Source organism: Pollachius pollachius, assembly GCF_949987615.1.
Source record: "Pollachius pollachius genome assembly, chromosome: 10".
Lineage (NCBI taxonomy): Eukaryota > Metazoa > Chordata > Actinopteri > Gadiformes > Gadidae > Pollachius > Pollachius pollachius.
In genome coordinates, this window is record NC_136943.1 from 6,416,455 (window position 1) to 6,437,518 (window position 21,064).

The window sequence follows — 21,064 nt, forward strand, 5'->3', positions numbered from 1 at the left end:
ACCATGTTTTGAAGGGTTCGTAAAGGGATGTAATCTGCTGTTGCTGTTACGAAACTTTCAGCAAAACGTTATTTTCCGCGGCAGAAGCTTCTCTCCGAGTATTGCTCTGGTCTGAGTTTTAAAAGGAACTCGACTTGACCTGACACTCAATTGATTCCCCCTTTCTTTGACATCTCACATGAAAAAAAATCTTTGTTTTTTCTTAAAAGAAAAAGACAATAAGGCTTCCTTAGTAACCAGAACTACATTACATTATCAAAGAATGAGAAGAAAACCCCTTTGTTAGATTCTTTGTTATTTTAATCTTGCTATGGAAAACGGTTCTGCGGTGATCTCACCATCGAAACACCCATAATTCAATCAAAACAAACATCCACTTGTTGTTGTGGCGGTGTATGTTTTCCCAGAGAGCGTTGGTTTGTTTTACAGCGATTCATTCCCAGAGCTGCGGTGCGACTGCTAAGCCTCAGCGTGGCTGGTCTCGTATGAAGTGGTCGTCCATCACCCGGGCCTCGGCCCTCCTAGGCGACCATGGTATCCTTTACGCTAACCCAACCGGACAGTGCTAATGCATGGGTTCAAAATGGTTACCATATGGCGCCTGTGGTTCCCAAAGTCCATGCGTTTGGCCATTAGCCTGTTTCGTGGCCGTTTAGTCATGTAGCGAACAGAAGGAGGGACACATTTCACACCCGTTCAACGTAAACAACGGTCCACCTTTAACCCTGTGGTGAGTAAATTAACAACAGAGGTGGGTTAAAAAAGTATAATAAGTAATTGTAGTACAATGTGGCACTGAATTGTATCAAGAAGTACTCACTGAGTGCTTGCCTGAAAACACTATCCTATTTCTTTTTGAGGTCTTACAACTACCAAACAAATATGTTAATTTATGACCGCTCAATAGAGAACGGTGACACGAGAAAAATACTTTTTGACTTTTAGAGGCCCTTAGTCATTCTCCAACTGCCACTTGAATGAAAAAGCTCTTGACATTTACGTCTGGTCGGCACCCTCCCAGCCAAATAAGTGAACAAATAAGTGAATTAAAGCCCTGAGAGAATCACACTGCTGACAGCACAGGATTGTCTATGTTAATTACATTTTAAATCACTTTTTAAAACTGACAGCAGGACACCAGCAACAAAGTGTGGATTTATCCAATTTCAAGTTGACATGCTGTTCATTATAATGGGTTTATTAGTAGGCCCTACACCATCACTAAACTATCGTCAAAGCAGAACACAGCTCAGAGAAAACACACCTATCTCTAAAGAGCCTGAATGTCCTCCAACTCATGGACGCCTTTAGACTGCGCGCGCCTTCTCCCTCCGTCCACCCCTAAGTGTTCACAACCATAATAGACTCTGACATCTTTCTTCTGCTGCGGCCATGTTTCAACATGTTTCAACTGCCAATTTGTTGAGTGCATTTGAACAAATGAGCCCGTTGTCCACACAGTTATATCTGCCCTTCGTACGGACTCTCTTCCCCTCTCCTCATCCTCCCTCTCCAACACTGGACTGACAATCCACTCCTTCATCCCTCGACGAGGGACAATTTGACCCACTTCCCCCCCAACCCACCACCACTCACCACCGTACCACCATCTCCACCCAAGCTCTTTTGACCCCCCCTCCCTTCCCCGCCCCCCCATGGACATGAGTTGGCTATCTACGCGTTACATAAGATATGTAAGATCTGTTCACATACATACGCACACACACACACACATACACTTGAAACATACGCTCTAAGTGTGTGTGTGTGTGTGTGTGTGTGTGTGTGTGTGTACTCTGTGAAGAGGCTCATACGCAAGGCACCCCCCCCCCCCCCCCGGCCTGCCTTGTGTCAAACCCCCCCTTTGTGTGTCAAACCCCCCCTTTGTGTGTCAAACCCCCCCTCCCGCGGTGGAAACGCTACCCCAGTGTCCAGCACATTCCGACATGAACCGCGGCGAACCTGATCCTGGCATGGATTCAGAGGACAGCTGACAGCCACGGCAGGGGTGGGTGTGTGTGTGCGTGTGTGTGTGGGGGGGGGGGGGGGGTACTTCAGTGAACTACCAGGGGTCCGACACTCTGCCACGCTTGAGGTCCCAGGTGTGCATCCTCTCATGTAAATAATGCGGTGGTGTGTGTGTGTGTGTGTGTGTGTGTGTGTGTAAATAACGCGGTGGTGTGTGTGTGCGTGTGTGTGTGTGTATGTGTGTCTCTTCATCTCTCATCGAAGCGTCCAGAGCTAATTAGCATGTGATGCGTGTCAGGTTTGATCGCTGAGGTGGAAGCTGTGTGTGTGTTTACACTGAGAGGTAAAGAAGCACTATTACGTAAAATCGTTTGGTATTCATAGTTCACCATCAGATCACTATCGGTGAGTCCCTGACACAAGATGGCCAATAATACAAGGTGTACTTAACGTCATTAGAACAAAGAGCATCACAATAAAAAGTGACTGATTAGGGTTCTGAGTAACGAGGCATATATCCAAGATGTTCTCCTATGCGGAACGTTTAGATTGATGTGTTGATTATACTTAATTAGTTAGTTTATTGTCCCCGGGTTGAAATCATTTTCAGGGCGACTGTACTCCACAAGGACAACCAACCACACCCTTCACACACATAATCACACAACAAAACCAGACAGTGACAATACAAAAAGCATAACACATCAACGCACAACAAAGAACTCCTAAGACTCCTTATTCCCTCAGCAGTTTCATGTTTAGCGCCGCCATGGCTTTGGGTATCAGGCTATGGCCATAGCGAGCCCTTCTGCATCTCAGGATCCCTTACCTGCACCTCAGGGTCCTGTAGCTGCACCTCAGGGTCCTGTAGCTGCTGCTCAGGGTCCTTTTGCTGCACCTCAGGGTCCTGCACCTGCCAGCAGAAGACCGAACAGCGAAGTGATGATGAGTGGCTGTGGGAAGTCTGGTGCTCTTGAATTGTATTTGCGCTGCGTGTAATGGCCTTCCAGTGGAGCTCCGATCGGCTGGGAGTTTGGAGAGCTATTATCTTTGCAGAAGTGTTTGGTTATACGTGTGACCTTGTTTCTGACAGGGGCTAGTTAGAGAAACAGGAGAAGCAGTAGAGCCGTATGGGCTGGAAAATACTTTGGTACAGAAGGAGGAGATGGGGCGACATAGAGTGTGTCATTGATCATCGTCACGTTCTATAGAGAGTACACTAATTAATCCATCCATAAACATGGACAACCTTATGGATCACGTCCTTATGATTGCTACAGTGCTGTGCATTGCCCTGTGGAGGCGATTGAGGAGGAGGTGGGAGGTGAGTGAGGAAGCAAACAAGTCGATTAGAGACGTAGGATAATTTTGACTTATGTTTTTGTGAGGTTATATAATTTGAACTAACCATACGATTATGCATTTATTTACCATAGACCATGAAATAGAACATTATAACTTATATTACTCTGTTTCAAGGTATGTGGTGAATTTAGACTCTTATGTGATTAGTGAGTGGATGAGAAGATTGTCATGAAATCATTTTATCCAATAGCAATCTATGATGTTGAATGAAAAAGAAAAACATTGGTTCATTTTATGATTGCAATGCAAAACAAATTCGTCATAGTTGAATACTTGGCTAACATCTGCTGCTGTAAACTTGTATTTGGCACAGCTAGTTGAGTCAGGCTGGCCACAAACATTTAATGAACTGATTTAACAAATAATTTTATTCAAAAGGGTCTGCCCAGAAGAAACAAAATAGACAATTATGTACCAACAGAGCTGGGAAAATGGGGGAAAATTCACACCACACAAATCGTTTATGAAGCCGTGGGTTTTAAAGGTGTTAGTGGGCCACAGTCTGTTTGGTGTTTGATTTAAACGCCAGCTGAAATCAGACTTATGTAGGTGTGTCCTCAATACTGGAAATGAAGGTCAACTTACTTATGAGATTCCACTCTTTACTATGGTACCATACCCCAACCGGGAACATAGTCGATTTTGAGGATTTATTTTATAAATTGTACAAATCAACTCTCCTGGCTGCTCTTACGGAGCAGCCGTTATGGATTCCACCAGTTACGTCAAAAGAGTGTTCAAATCATTCTTCACTGCCAGAGGAACAGTACAGACACATAGAAAATATCTAAATGGTGAAAGAAGAGGTATGTGTAACTACGTTGCCCCAGGTTGTATAACAAGACCAAGTGGATTGGAATACATTACGATAATGTTTGCAAACCAAACTCTTAATTATTCACCCTGATGTGGATTCGATCATTATTCGATAGCTGATGTCACATTGTCAATAAAAGATAGAGGGGAGATAGTCGATTACAAACCAACAGCTATGGGGGGGGCCATTTGTAAACTGTTGCTGGTGAAAACGTGCTTCACTAGATTCACACCATATTTAGCCCGAGCTTTGCTTAAAGGAGGGATCTTTTGCCATCAGGTGTGAGTGCGATTAGCCATCACAAGATGCTTGAAGATCTGCCCTTCACAGTGCCTTAGTGTCATCACAAGTGGGCGTGTCCATCTAGTCTAGATGTATGATGGATAGACCAGCCTACCAGCCTACTCGGTGGACTAGATTTTTAAATGGCTAGTAATGGCCAATCAAACTCACAACTGGTGGCAAAATATTACCGCTTACATTTTTTCCCTGAATAGCAATTAAACACCCCTCCAAAGTACACTATATTTTCAGATATCAAATTGCAGTGCATTTTGGAGGGGTCTGTTTTGAAAATATGTCCTTGTAAAAGGATTCAGAACATAACCAAAACACGAAAAAAGCCAAGAAAAGTAAATGAACTTGGTTTGTATGAATGTCGGTTTTATTGTTCACACAACCAACAGTGACAGGATGTGGCGCTGTGGAGATCGAGGTCAGGGTTTGGCTGTGGCTCCAAGCCCGCGTGGCTGTGTGGTTCTGGTGGCTAAACATCATGCCGGTCACACAAGGGCTTCCCAATGGGGGGGGGTCAAGTCTCTCCTTCCAGCTCCCTTGTTTTCCTTTTTTAATCTTTTATAACAGTATTCCCGAATCAGACATCCGTCATCTCGTCTTCCATCTCGTCCCCCTCCGCCTCCCCTTCGGCCTCGCCCTCGTCCTCCTCTTCCTCCTCCGAGGTCACGTCAGCCTCGTCGGCCTGGGAGGTGCACCTGGCGCACCAGCAGACGAACAGATAGTTCTCCCTGGGAGGGGAGAGCGCGGTAGAGGGGGAGAGAGGGTGACGGAAGGAGAGCAGAGTGATGGAGGGGGAGAGGGAGAGGGGTTGCATAAGGGTACATCTTGTCCTTTCACGGAGACTGAGCAAATCACATCAGATGTTTTTGGACCATCAATGGCAGCCCCCACACACACACACACACACACACACACACACACACACACACACACACACACACACACACACACACCCTGCCCCTTCCAACACACCCATACCCCTGGCTGCTCCTCCTATAAGACTAAAAATATGCATTTCCATCAGTGATCTGGAATCCTACATCTGCCCATACCCCCACCATAGCTGATATGGCTGTGAACCTAGGACCCCCCCGTCCTGCCCGTGAGAAGTAAATGTCAATCTTAACAAGCCCTTGTCCCCATGAGGAACTAAGGTGCACAATCAATGGGCGGGATCGACTGCTTGTTGATTAATAGGGTCTCCAGCGCACGCGGGCACACACACACACACACACACACACACACACAAAAGTGTAAAATGGGTGGAATGACTCGATCACAGGACCGATGAGAGTCTGTTTACCTCAGAGTTTTGTGTCTACTGTGTCGGCTGCGGTCGCGCTGACAGCAGTCCAGGTAGCTGATGCAGATCTCCTACAGACCGAGGGGATGGGGGGGGGGGGGCGACAACGAGTTGGCATGGCTGGAGAACACATCTCACGACATCTCAAGGGTTGCGTCATAGGTTGGCAGTGCCCTCCCTCCAGCACCCCCATGCAGAGAGATGGCCTCCCTTAACCCACCATTGCATGTCTTAGACAGCGCTTCATTGGTCATTCAAAGCCATTTCTGCATGGCATTCAGAAGGGGGGGCGGGTTATATCTAGCCATCCCCAGACCGCTTGGCGTACCTCTCCGGGCTGGACGTCACTAAGGGCACTGAGGTGAAGCAGGAAGTTGTTGTCCAGGAAGGCGGCCTCTGCGTTTGGTATGCAGCTGTGGTTACCTGAGTGGGTGAGGAGAACATGATGCAAGTAATGAGTCTTTACAGGTCAGAGTGGTTTGGTGTGGTTTCTCCCCCAAAGCCCTCAGATGTCCGAACTTACATGAGCTTTGGAGCAGGAAAAGCCCAGACCCCTCACAGTTCAGAAAATCTCCCGTTTCTACAGACAGGGGAGAAAATAAATAATTAAGCAATAGGAAGTGACCTTTATCAAGATTACAGCCCTGGCAACACACGCCGCACGCAGTGAACGATTGCACTGATGCACTTGTTTCACATTTCCCCTTTTCTAATTCAATATAGCCGTGACAAATCAGCATTGATGAGGCCGACACGTCTGAATATTAACGAGAGGGAAAATAAATCCTGACCTTTCTCGATATCCTTGTACAGCTGGTCGATGAAAGAGTCCAACTGCTCCCTCTGCTGTGCAGGAAGCTGAAGTGCATCACAGGCGTGAACCCATTGACTCAGGGAGCTAGACAAAAAAATGACATTATTAATAATACTAATTGCTATGGCGATTTGAACAAATTGCTCAAATTACGGCACTTCAATCACAGAAAATACAAAATAATTATTAGCCTTTGATAATAAAACGGGCGCAAATGGAAAGAAAATGAGGGAGGACCCACCTGGTGCCGATGCCCTGTCCGTTGGTCCCCACCAGGGAGAACAGGGAGCGGAAACCCTCAGGGGTAAACCACTGGGGCACAAAGACAGCGGCTCATAGAGTTTAAACATGTTATATGAAGGGCCACATGACCTCCTAAAGAGGGGTTCAGTGCTTTGCCCGATATCTGATGCCGTCCTGGTATTCTCACCGCTACCCCAATGTTTGCGGACACGAGGGCCCCCTAATGCTTCCTCGCGGGGCCCCCTGCTGGTTGGAGGCTGGTGCTTCGCTCTCGTGTACTGTCGTGCACTCTCTTGACGCTCTGTGTTTGTGACCAAAGCCAAATGATATCTGAAGCACTGCCAGTAGTTGTAGGCAAACATGAATTACCATTGTGAATACTTGAATACTTGTACCATACTTAGGTGTGTTAGTAAAGATTTTGTAATGGGCTATTTGATAAACTGAATTGCTCAGTTTTAAATGTTCAGCTTAAGAAAAGGCTTTCAGAACATAAACACAAGCTATGCTGTTTTCATCCCAATCCCCCCCCTCAATCAGAAATTTCTTTAAGAATAGTGACCTAAAATGTTTGGCATATTGATTAAAATAACACTTCAAATAAAACAGAACATCGGGTCATTATCTCTGAATAACTGAACATAACGCCCCAAAATTTAAGATAACGAATAAAAAGCCTTAGAAGTAACATATTCAGCTTCCTTCATGACACCTGAAAATCGAATGCCTGTTTTGGTATACATTATCACACATAATACTAAAAGACAAACCAAAACAATGGGCTCCATCATCACTTACTTGACTGAGGTGATCTTCGTAAAGTGCAGCTGAAAAGAAGCCCTGAAGCAACGCCAGCTGGCCCTTTGGAAATATGTACCAAACGAAGCATTAGCATTTGCATGATTTACAATTTGGAAGTCTGCCATAATTACAACTGGCAACTTGATGAGTGAATATAACAATAGATTTTAGGAGGGAGAATACCAAACAGGGACATTAAATCTGAATGACGTGCTTTTGAAAACACAATAGCAGTAAAAATTACACACTTGAAGTGGAGTAGGTCACTCACTTTAAACTTCTCCCCAAGGAGCTTATGGGCGATTTCCTCTTCCTCGTTTGCAGTGCGACTGCAGAACTGCGAGAAGAGTTTCTGCCATCGTCCTTTGTCTTTGGCCTGGGAAACATTGAAATAATCCACAATATTTGACTTCTAAATCGGCTATTTGATGTGCAATGGTCACACGCTGTCAAAAAACAATGCATATTGTTTTTAATGTATAGTGATTATACTTCTCTGGACCCCAGAGATTATACTTCTCTGGACCCATTACACACTGTGATACGTATATCCAGGGGGGGGGGGGGCATGACGGGGACCCATCTAGTCCTAACTACTGATTGCAATACACATTTTTATCATCTTGTAACACGAGTGTCATCCATCAACCAACTCTGTGCAATCATCCAAATTGAGAATTATAGGAAAATAGTCTGATATAAAGTTGAACCTATGAGTAATGGTGAGAGAATCACCTGCTTGACAACGGCCACCATCCTTGCCATTAACGTGATGCTGGAGGACTCAGGAGGGTAGTGCATACTCCTGGATAACACAGAAATGACTCAGGGTTAAGGTATGGTGAATAAAGAGTTGGAAGAACCTCTACAGTAATGCACGCCATGACTTTATTAACCTCCAGGCATCTTTAAGTTTGTTGAGTGGATGGTCTGGGTCTTCATGGGAGGGTCCTAAACACAGAGCCCGATGGTATTGGTCGGCCGCAGCTTGCCTGCACTCGCTGCTACAGTACATCACCTGCAGGGGGAGACAAAGAACTTGTATTTCCTTTTGGATGAGAGAAAGGGTTTATATGGGGCACCTGGAGAGACAACCTAAATCGGTACCATCACTCTTCCAAATACTATTTCATTATAGACATGGCACAGTTTCCATAGCCTATCTTTGGATATGGAGGTCATTCTTTTTTTATGGTAACCATTATAACCAAGGAAATCAGTGCTATTCCACTAAATACTCCACTGTTACATCTGCTCAGTAGAAATAAAGGGCAATGTCCATTTTCATTTCAAGCCATATGCATAAACATTTTATCCTATAATGTGGCTATACATTTGCAGGTATACAACGAGCCAACTACCAGTTTGCCATAGGATTCCCAAAGTGTACACTGCAAGTGAAACTATATGCAATATGCACACGTTTCATACAGTCACGCTTTGAGCGACGCCTCCCATGATTTGGTGTAACCAAGCAACCGAGAGCTCACCTGGCAGTGTGGGCAGGCCTGCTGGCGGTCGGACTGCACCCGGCACAGCTCCGGGTACGGCAGGCTGAGCCCCGGCTTCCCACTGAGCCTCCTGGCATTCTCCTCCGCTCCCTCCAGAGCACGCATGCAGTACTCACAGGCTGAGAGACAGACGGACCGACGGATGGAGAGGGTGAGTGAAAGAGAATGAACGACAGAGTCAGACAGACAGAGAGCGAGAGAGAGAGCCATTGCACCAGAGAGAGAGAGAGAGAGAGAGAGAGAGAGAGAGAGAGAGAGAGAGAGAGAGAGAGAGAGAGAGAGAGAGAGAGAGAGAGAGAAGCAAGGTTGCAGGCCATTATTAAGCCAGTTGTAATAATAACCTATTTGGTCGGATTTTAGTAAAGTACTACTTGATTAAAATCAATAAAGTCGGTATTGATATAGGCTGCATGCAATTTATGAAGAAAATAGTGTTTCTGCAATAGGATCAGATGTATGCAGCATACACATTTAAATCAAGGAAATTATGTTATACATTACAACAAATGTACAGAAATACATATCCTTCCACCACATTAATGATAGTGCCAACTGCTAGAGTTATTTGCAAACTGTTGCAATGTGCAAGAGAACTCACCTCTATATTTATATAATGCATTCCACAGGAACTGAGATGAAACAACGGGACGTTCTACAAAAATAGTGTCTCCTTTCTTGATGTTCCGCCTGGCAAACAGGCCTTTCCCCTGCAACGTGGAAGTTATTCATTAGTTTGGTTGTAGAGTACATTAACACAAGAGCATGTCATGACAAAACAATATTTGCAGGATGGAAACTAGCTAGACCTAAAGTCTTTGCCACGCTACCCAGAGATTCTTTAGGGATACAATCATACATTGCTTCTGATCGGAATCTCCATCAGATCCTAGGGACAGATAGTCTGCTGTGAGATCCTATCATCATGGTTCACTCACGTGGATCTGCTAATGTAGAGCTAATGTCTTATTTAAGAGCGAACTCGAGCACGGCACTTTAGTCAATCGAGTCACCGCCAAGCAGCGAAAGGGTCTACCTTGGTCTTGTCAATAAATCGGACTTCCACACAACTGCTAACTTTGCCGGGATCCACGCAGAGGGAAAACATGTCATCTTGGGGAGCAGCCATGTTTAGCTGTGTAACCTTTTCCCTTTCAACCCTGGACCGACGTGGTGTTAGAATGAATGCAAAGAGGGCTCCCTCTAGTGGCAGATAAAAACAAAACAAATCAGGGTTCAGAAAAGTTTAATGTTTATTTTGTATTAGAGTTGAGCGCATAACAGTCTCCCTCCGCTGTTATAGACCAACTTTCATCAAACAGTTTGCACATGGCTACCCAGTATTCCCCGCCCCCCCACAAGAGCAACATACCATGGACTATAGACAAAAACACACACACACTGCTCCAAAACGATATTATTCCAAACGGTAGGGGGCAGTGTTGCGAGAACGCACGTTTTCTCATATAAATTATGATGTCACACTTCAGACGAACTTGATTGTTGGTGCTAATGGAATTGTACATGAATTGGCGGGGCGAAGAGATCCTGTGTTTAGTACTACCTCAGGGCCAACAACGAAAGAGTAGAAGGTTAAACAGACGGAGAGTCGAGGGAAACAACAAGAGGGGGAACCTGATTAAGGCAAGAAAGGAGGATCTACAAGACAACAAAAGACACCTCAGACTGCTGCAACATGTTGCACATTTGAATTGGTTTGTTAAAGTAGAGGAGTGGTCCTTGTTATTCATTTAAGAAGCATTATGCAAATGCATGCAAAACATATTTTATATTGTGCATGTTTTACAAAAACACGCACCCCTGCTATTTTTTCCATACTGTAGGGGCAGTGTTTCGAAAACGCACAGCTACTCATTTAGTTTCATAATACAGAAGAACTTCTTTGTTTACAAATGGAGTTTAACCGCGATGCCAGTGGTATGTTCCTCCAATAGAGGAGGCTGCAATTTCAGGACCGTAGTCCTAGGACCGCATTTCTGGACCGTGAGTACTGAATGTGAATCAAGTTATATTTGTTTAACGTTAAAACAAAACAACAATGTGTCAGGAATTGGACAGCAAAGTTAACGTTTGCAAGCCGAAGGGAAGGTGAGCTTCCATCGATAATATATCGCAAATGTAAACTGAATCCTCAGGAAATCGACAAAAGAAAATGCGGGACCACAGTTCTGGGACCACCTAGAAAATTCAGGACCACAGTTCTGGGACCACCTCTAACATTATACCTAAAATTACCATTTCTAACCTAATACCTAAACTAACTCTAAACTTACCAAACTCAATACTAATACCTAACCTAAACCTAACGTTACGCACATCTAAAAACACCTTCAACTACCCTACACCTTACTATCTCTTACCTAATACCTAACCTTAACCATCTCCCACCTTATATTTAAATGTTACCATTGTACCACGTTAGATCTGTCATGTCTGGTATAGCCTTTATCAAGTGATGTCATGGGCACAATAAGCTCAATCCAGGACAAGAATCAAAATGTATTTGGGTCCATTACTTGGCTTAGGACTGTTCTATGTCAGATAAGTGATCATAAAATGTTCAATTTGATCAATTAGGCTCTCCTTTTCAGGATGCATGTCTCAATCCAAGAAGGGAGGTCCCTGCCCGAATTGGAAAAATGCACCACATGCTGCAAGCACTTCCACTGTCCCTTCTGTAGCTCAAATGTGTTCCAACCAACAAAGCTCAGCAAGGTCAGAACCCATTTAGAGAGCCATTTCAACCGCGCGGTTCTCCATGAAGGTAAAGTTTGCGAGCATTCTTTCGGAAAAATGCAAATAGAATTCCGATGGGTCTATGCATGAAAGGCCGCCTGAATGTTATATTAAATTCCATTTGGAGCGATGAATACAATCCAGTCCCTCTCTGATTTGTTTATGGTGACCAGCTACTCATTTCTGATTGCAGGTGTTCACAATTTCCACTTTGAAACACAACAATCCTAAAATAATTGCACTCTTCTATGTTAGTCTAATTCTATTATTCTATTATTATCTTATGTTTTTTAGGGTACACCATTCACAGATGTGGGTTGGAATGTCGACAGCGTTGGCATTACCACTGCGTCCACTGCCAGTCGATGCTGTCACGTAAACTGGACTTCATTAAACATCTGTCTGTGTGCAAGAAGAGGCCCTTTAAAATAGCTCCAACCATCCCAGCTCCAACTGCGCCCACCACCCTAGCCAACACAGATCAAACCATCCCAGCTCAAACACCAGCACCTCTCCCTGTGCCAACAACCTCAAATGCACAAATGCAAATGGTCTGTTTGCAGCCGGTTCTACATAAACTATTTTAAAACAAAGTTCACGGAAAGAAAGTAGTATTTGTGCGGAATTAACCTTTAAAATTAAGTACTTAGACAGAATGTCGTATTTGGGTGGAATCAACTTTCAACACTATCTGGGTGGAATAAGCTATTGGGTCTTCCAAATGTTGTCCTTGGAACTGCTTGCTGCTATAACTGCTATTGTAGTATGGGTAGCTACACTGAGATACATTGTATTTAAATCAACCCATTCTTGTGTTTCCAGGTTGCTGTGGAGGCATCAGGGCTGCAGCTTGTGATGATCCCCCAGTCGTTATCATCTTCCTGGTCCAACGCATCAGAGCTCAGCTCCATCTGCACCGCAGCCCTCCAAAACCCCTCTGCCTTTCCCACTCCTGTGGAACACTCTTCAGCGGCCATTCCCACCCCTATTCCAGAACCGAAGAAGAGGAGAAAACACAATGAAGATGCCCCAGTGAAGAGGGAATTGGGAACGGCGGCGAAAAGAGCTCCTCAGCGACGCCAAAACACTGAAAGCGGGCGGTTTGGGCTTGTGGTCGCCGACATGCTGGAGAAGGTTCCACTTGAGAAGCAAAACGACGTGAAATTGAAGATCTTCAAACTGCTTAGTGAGTCGTCAATTTGAACATTGAGAGGATTAAGGCATTACCACTTTTTGTCTCACATTTGTTAAAAATTATGTGCCCTGATGACATTATGCTGGGGATGTTATGTTGATATCAATAATTGTTCCTCATCTGAACAGATGTTTTAAATGAAAAAGTTACTTTGTAGTAAAGCATTTGAATTTCTGAAAAATATTTTCTAAATCTTGACTGCAAAGAATTAATTGCCATCTTGCTTGTCAACATGGGAAGACGGTTGACAAGCAATACAGAATCGATAAGGAAAAGAGGAGGTGGTCATGGCTTGAGAGATTCTACACAACAGGGCAGCGGTGGACAGGTCCTGGCTGGAATGAAAAGAGGGTTTTAAGTATTGCAGTGCTAAGTGGTAGGCCTCCAAAACAAAAATGGAATGGAAAAATGACCCATTACTGTCAGTTTAGAGGAAAGGAGACCCTTTTAGTAAAATTTTACACAAAGCTCATTCAATTAAAGGGCCCCTATTATACCCCCTGGTGTGAGCGTGCTTAGCCATTACAAGCCTTTAGAAAACCTGCCCTTCCCTGTGCCATAGTGGCATCAGAACATGTGAGTGTCCATCTAGGGTCCAACCACACTGTCCCAGCCCATCACTCTCCTCCATTCTCTCCCCGAGTCACTACATCGGCTATCGGTGTGGAAGGGTAGATTCAATCAGGTGGAGTGCAGCGAGTGGAATAGATCTGCTTCTTTTTAATGCTCCTTATGGCCACTTGGCTACTGTCCCCCTGACCCCCGAAGTGAACCACAATGGAAACAAGCCTTTGGGCTTTGTTGTGTATTTTTTATTATTTAAAAAATATGTTATAACTATATGTTGCAATCAAATATGTATTTATAATGGCAGAATTAATATTTTTTTTCTATCTAGAGGGTTAACACTCTGCGTTAGGAGGTTCATTACTCTTTTTGATGTCACTATAACAAAATAATATGGCATATAATATCACATGGCATATCATGTTCATTCAATTGTTAATAACTTAATTGATTGATTAATAGAACATTCATTTGAATTGTGTAGATTTACTGGATTATCCTTTGCATGCACAGTATGCATTTATTTCTAACACAAAACACTACATATTGAAAACATAGTGGTCTCTATGTATCTGTTGCACACTTGAAAATAAACTCAAGCGTGACTTGAAGAGTAGTTTCTTTAATGAGTTCTGTAAACATACACAAGCAAGGTACACATCTGGTTACGACACGCTCTGTCCGCCATGTCTCAACACTGCTCTACAGAATGTGTAGCTTTCACCAGACAGAGTGCACCAATAGACCAACGCCACTCTGTGGCGGAAATTAGGTACTACATGCATTACATTATATGGGCGTAAAGGAATATGGAGCACAATGTTTACAAAATGAAACAAAAACAAGAAGAATGACTGTTAAACAAATTATGGTAAAATGGGGGCGGGGGTGTACTTATCTAACACGCTATTCTCACATTCTCCCCTCCAAAAAGTGATGTCGTCCCTGACATTCTATTACCAAACCACATTATGATTTCAATAGTCCACATGTGACATCTATGCATAGAATATAGGAAAGTTATTTCCAAGGAGTCAGAGTTCATGTGTCCATAAAGATGCATGACTGTTCACAGTCCCAAATATGACATATATCTCCTGTTAATGCCATATGTCTGCAGCAGGTGTATTTGTGCACGATAACAGCCCACTGCCACCTCGCTATAAGCGAGGACATCTGCATCTTCCCTGAGAGTAAGGTACTTTACCCAGGAATAACCTCCTATCTAAGCCAACATGTGGTACACTTCCTTTGATAAAGTCTGTCTTAGTGTCATACACTTTTTACCCAACAAATTAGTAATCATTACTTGCTAAACATTAACAACTGTATTTCCACCTTGCTCAAGTATAACTTTACTATTAACTGATTATAAATATTTTGCTTTTACTCTGAACACAACAGCAAATAATTCCTAACACATGCTCAATCTTTCCTTATGCATTATCTTTGCACTTAATCATGTGACATGGTAGGCTGCCCTAACTTATGATATGTAAATATCATTTTTGGTTTTCTTGCTCTGAAAGGATACTTATTCTCCACGGCAGGAGGATCAGCAGGATCTTCATCCTCATCACTGGGTGCAGATTCAGGAGACCCCTCTTCACTCTGAGTGTCAGATATCTCAGTGTCCTGCTCTGATGCCCTGATTTCCTCTCCATCTGATGCCAGGTCTTGTCTTATTCCATCGTCTTCATTGTGTTCCATCTCTGCTGCTTCTCCGTTGCTTGGATAAAACTCCGGTGCCTCCACATTCAGATGATCTTCACCATGTCCACTGGCTCTTTGTTGTAGTCCAATAATGGATGTCCATCCATCCTCATTTTCATCCTCTGAGCTCTGTTCTTGCTCTTTGTGGTTGCTCCTGTTGTGTCTCGTTTTCCTTTTTCCAGTTTCCAGAGGTAAGTCCACTTTTTCCACAGGGAGAAAGTCGCATGGCAGCAGAAGATTCCTATGCAGGATCCTACAACGTCCCTTGCCGTTCTCTGGTTTGAGCTCATATACTGGACTGTCTGGATGTTTCTTTTGTGTCACAACATACACTTTATCTTCCCAGAATGATCTCAACTTTCCCGGACCACCTCTTTCAGTCAGATTTCGAACCAGCACCCTGCATCCAAAAGACAACTCTGCACCATGAACTTTTCTGTCATAGAGGACTTTACCTCTCAATGCTTCTTTGTTTGCTGAGTTGGAAGCCAGCTTGTAAGCTTCAGTCATTCTTGCCCTCCATTTCTCAGCGTAGTCGCTATGCGATGAACCTTGATCTTTTGGTGTAATGCCAAACATAAGGTCAATAGGGAGTCTAGGGTTGCGACCGAATAAGAGGAAATAAGGTGCATAGCCCGTGGCCTCACTGCGAGTACAGTTAAATGCATGAACCAATTTTGCAAGTGACGTTTTCCAATCTGCTTTGGCAGTCTCTGGTAAGTTTCTGAGCATGGCCAAAAGTGTCCTGTTGAATCTTTCAACCTGGCCGTTCCCCTGTGGGTGATATGGTGTGGTTCTGGACCCCTTAACCCCACTGTATTCTTGTAGTTTAGCAAACAGCTTGTTTTGAAATTCCTTACCCTGGTCGTGATGAAGGCGTGCAGGGAACCCAAACCTCAGTGCAAAATCTCCAAATATCTTTTCTGCGGCTGTTTTGGCAGCTTTGTTGCGGCAGGGGTAAGCCTGGGCGAACCGCGTGAAATGATCCATTACAACAAGGATATATTCATATCCTCCCTTACATTTCTCCAGATGTAAGAAGTCAATTGATACCAACTCAAAAGGATACGTGGTGATGATGTTGGTGAGAGGCGCTCTGGTTGGTTTGTTTGGACGCTTGTTTTTAAGACAGCTACACACCTGTGTGATGTAATGCTCAACATCTTTCTGCATATGCGGCCAATAAAAGCGCTCTCTGATGAGATTCACCACCCTTTCCACTCCAAGATGTCCCATATCTTCATGGAGTTCTTTGTAAACCAGCCGATGGTACTTTTGAGGCAGGAGGAGCTGTAGTCTGTTTGTTGTTTCCCTGTACAGCAGTCCTTCATCACTAAGGTGCAGTTTATGTTTTTGTCTTGCCAGTCCAGCTACTTTGTTACTTTGAAGTTGTTTTCCACCCTTTGGCCATTGTTTTGATGCCATGTATTTTAACACCGGCCCAATCACTGGATCATCTCTTTGTGCCTCTCTCAACTCTGTTTTAGGGATTTCCCCCACTGATGTCACACCATCATCGTCTTCAGCGATAGCTGTCGATATGGTCACTGGACAAAGCCAGGGCTCACTCTCTTGTGACTGAATAGCTACAGCCTGGATCATACTGTTCATAACTTCAGGCAACACAGCTTGTGTACATGTTAGCATGTACTGCTCCATGTCTAAGGGCATGCGCGACAGTCCATCAGCATCCCTATTAGCTTTGCCTGGGCGGTACTTAATAGTGAACTGGAAGTCAGCTAGTTCAGCTATCCACCTATGAGTAGTTGCATTAAGCTTGGCTGTGGTGAGCACATACGTGAGAGGATTGTTGTCTGTATAGACTGTAAATGGTGGTGAATAATAGAGATAGTCTCTAAACCTCTCACATATGGCCCACTTCATGGCTAGGAACTCCAACTTTCCCGAGTGGAGGTGGTAGTTTCTCTCAGGGACAGTCAGCGTCCTCGATCCATATGCAATCACCACCAGCTTCCCTTTCTGCCTCTGATAAAGCACAGCCCCGAGCCCCACTTGTGAAGCATCGCAGTGTAAGGTGAAGGGTTGTTCATAGTCCGGATACCCTAACACTGGTGGCTCAGAGAGAAAGTCAATAAGACTGCAGAGTACCTGTTGGTGATCTGGAGACCATGTGATCGGATGAGATGATGGCAACTGACCTCCCCCACTTTGTTTCTTCCTGATTTGTCTGGTTTGTTTCGGCTTCCCTTTTCCACATTTGTCTGCGGTGAGGAGATCATACATGGGCTTTGCAATGGAAGAAAAGTTAGGGATGTAACTACGATAGTAGGAAATAAATCCCAGTAATTTTCTTAACTCACCGATGGTGGTGGGTTTCCTCTGCTTCATGGCCTGCACTGGGGCAATATCTGCAGGGTCCATAGTGTAGCCTTCTTTAGTAACCAGCTTCCCAAGAAATCTCACCTGGTTTCTGAATACTTCACATTTTCTGGGAGTCAGCTTTACTCCGTGGCTTTGGTAACGGTGCAGTACCTGCCTCAGATCATTCAGGTGGTGTTCAAATGTCTGAGAATGTACAAGATTATCATCCAAGTAAGGCAAACAAACCTCATCCCTCAGCCCAAGCAAACACTCCTCCATAGACCTTTGGAACTCTGCTGGTGCGGATGATAAGCCAAAAGGGATTCTTACCCACTCGTACAGTCCCCAGGGTGTTATGAATGCTGTGAGAGGACGGCTTGATTCTTCCAGGAAGCCTTGGTGATAGGCCTTTCCTTGGTCAAGGACTGAAAACCAGGAACTTCCTTTGAGGCTGTTCAACATATCTAATATGCGGGGTATTGGGTGTCGATCAGGAATGGATTTCTTATTCAGCTCCCTGTAATCACAACACAGTCGGAGGCTTCCATCTTTTTTTCTCACACACACAATGGGACTGGAGTAAGGGGACTTAGACTTTGTTATCCAGCCCCTGTTTAACAAATCCTCCAAGTATTCTTTTACCTCCTTATGAAGCGGCTTTGGCACTGATATGTATGTTCGCCTTACAGGTGTGGGGTCGTTAAGACGAATCTTGAGCTGCAGTGAGGGGATGGTCCCTACATCATGTTCATCCTTAGCAAAAGCATTACATTCCTTTCTGAGAAGTTGTTTGACCTGCTGCTGTTGTGATGGAGTAAGGTGAGTAAGGGGGACTGGGGGATCCCAATTCTCCTCACTCTCTCTTCCTTTAGTGTTTTCTTTAGTCTTCTCTCTGTTTTCTATCACCACTGTTTGTGTGTTTTCCGTGTCTGGGAACTTTGCCTCTGACAGACTGATGTCTACGGGTTTTGTATCTGCTGGATACATGGTTTTAACCCTCTGTGTTTGTCCCAGTATTGTTTTTGGTGGCAATAGGATATCATGACTAGTGCTGTTTGTGACTGGAATAGCAACACGTGACCAGCTACCTCTCTGTAAGCGAATCACACTTTCTTCCATTTTTAACCCTTCTGGTAATTCTGCTTGTGAACAGGGTTCAAACAACACATCTTGGTGGTCTGGGAGTGGGCCTGCCCTCACAGTGCACTTCACCGTTTTAGTTTGACCAGCTGGAATAGACTTCATCTCTCTACCCACTTTAACTGTAGCTTCACCTATCTCGTCGTCACCACCCTTCATTACTTTCAGAAATACTTCAGCTTTCTTACAGTCAAATGAGAATGCTGCACTGACTGCTTCTGTGACAGCACATGGTGGCGCTATACCCTTCGCTAACACCTGCTCAATTACATTATAACCGATGATTGGTTGTTCTGCCACCCCATCTCCATCAGCTACAAGGACTGGCACAGAGAGCTCAAGCTGTTTGGTGCTGTTTGAGGGTAATTTGAATGTGACCTCAACCCATCCAGAAAAAGGAATAGGTGTCTGGTTTACTGCCCTCCCATCCAATCTATCTGTTCCCAGAATCTCAGCTAGATTCCTGACTGCAGCATGTGGAATGTTTTGTTGTCTCCATGTCTCATTGATTAGGCAGACCTGTGATCCAGTGTCCCACAAAGCTTTAGTTTCTATGTCATCTATCAGGCAGGTAATGACGTATTTCTTGCCAATCAGACGGAGTAACTCTGTTCTTCGTTTTGGGGAGAGGAAACTGACACTGACCGCTTCCTCCTTTTGTAGGGTCATATCTTGTGTTTTAGCTGCCACTTTAGCCTCTAAGTGCTGGATACTATCTGTGATTAACTTGTAGACATCTCTGAGCTGTTCATTCTGATTGTTTTTGTCAACAGGTGGCGTTGGTGCAGCTGTAACAGTGCTAGATGACATATCTACCTGTCCTTGTTTATCAGTAGGCCTCCTTCCACTTCTACATCCACGTGATAGATGTCCACTCAGCCCACATTTGAAGCAATGGTCGCAGTTGCCTCCTTTATTGTTCTCTTGGCAATTTCTGCAGCCACGTTTCCTGCTTGTTCGCTGCTGGGCAAAAGATCTAGGGGACTCAGACATGACCTTTTTAATTTCTTCCACCTCTCCTCTCAGCTGTTTTATAACAACGAGTAGTTCAGATTCTGTGTGAGTCATTGCCAGTGGTGTTCGATTCACTTTACCTTTTGTGAATGTGGAGGATGCCCGTTCTTGTCCACCAACTGCTCCGACTGATGCCTCTGGGACTGACTGTGTTTCAGCATGGATTTCTCTCACTCTGGGCTCTTTACAGTTTTTCTTGAATTTTTGTTGTCTTTCCCACTCAAGAATAGCTGCTTCGTTGCTTTTCACAATCAGAACCTCGTCAGTGACCGCTGGGTCATCCAAGTAAGCTTTGAGCTGGTATTTTATATTGTCACTAATGAGTCCTGTCTCCAAAGCTCTTAGGAACTTTTTCTGAATGAGTTCCGGGCTATAGTGTTCATCTGAACCGAGTTCTCTGGATTTAACTAACAGCCTCTCTTTTAGTTCTATTGCCCTAAAAAGGAAATTCTGGGGTGACTCATTACTTTCTTGAGTGACATTGAGGAGCCGATGATAAAGATCAGTGGAACTGTCCTCCTTGTAATGTCCCTTTAAGATGGTGCGCAGTTGAGAAAGGGTGAGGTTTGCTTTTATTTCTAGCATGTCACGTAAGGTCAAGCCAGGACTTACGGCTCTTACAACTGCCTCAACTATTTCCTCCTCACTGTGTTTTTTTCTCAACCCCATATCAATCTGATGGGTCAGATTAGAGTGTGAAAGCTTGTCTTTCTGGCCCCTTTCCCCAATTTGACCGCTTATTTTGAACTCCCTTCTAATGGTCACTTCAGATGGCTTGGTAACTGAAGAGGAAGCTGTTGATGGGGTAACTGAAAAGGGGGTTGTTAGTGGTAAAACAGGGTTGCTTGGTTCCTGACTGGTCATTTTATTCGTCAACCTCATTATGTCTCCTTCCATTTTCATTGTAGAGGCTTGAAAACTCAGTTGCAGTGCGGCATATTGTTGCTGCAGACTAGCTAGTGCTCCAACATTGCTAGTAATATCGTCACTCAACTGTGGTTGTTCATTTATTTGCATCAATTCCTTTGCAGTTTTTATTAAGCGGATCAGAAACGCAGATGCTACTTGCTCCTCTTCATCTTCTACAGCTTTCTCAGCTGCTTCAATTATTAATCTGATCAGCGTATGCTTTTTGGTCTGCTTTTCCGTAGAGATTTTTGCTTGAAAACACACCTCTTGTAGCTGTTCCCACTGCAACTGCACCAAGGACTCGGCCAGTTGATCTTGCAGACTCTCCAGC

General features: G+C 44.3%; 1 protein-coding gene and 1 long non-coding RNA gene across 2 annotated transcripts; one reads left to right on the forward strand and one right to left on the reverse strand.

The window, feature by feature from the left end:
• Positions 1-4,845: 4,845 nt before the first annotated feature.
• Positions 4,846-10,261, reverse strand: smyd5 (SMYD family member 5). Its single transcript, XM_079744328.1, has 13 exons — positions 10,153-10,261; positions 9,718-9,826; positions 9,099-9,238; positions 8,505-8,626; positions 8,344-8,413; positions 7,880-7,984; positions 7,606-7,668; positions 6,806-6,876; positions 6,542-6,648; positions 6,274-6,330; positions 6,079-6,173; positions 5,751-5,821; positions 4,846-5,175 (listed from the first exon to the last, which is right to left on the reverse strand). The coding sequence occupies exons 1-13, from the start codon at positions 10,243-10,245 to the stop codon at positions 5,025-5,027; spliced, it is 1,254 nt and encodes a 417-aa protein (XP_079600454.1). The 5' UTR covers positions 10,246-10,261; the 3' UTR covers positions 4,846-5,024.
• A 705-nt stretch (positions 10,262-10,966) lies between these two features.
• LOC307081382 lies at positions 10,967-14,112 on the forward strand. Its single transcript, XR_013812143.1, has 4 exons — positions 10,967-11,120; positions 11,729-11,901; positions 12,168-12,424; positions 12,696-14,112. It is a non-coding gene; the product is annotated as an uncharacterized lncRNA (long non-coding RNA).
• The last annotated feature ends 6,952 nt before the right edge of the window (positions 14,113-21,064 follow it).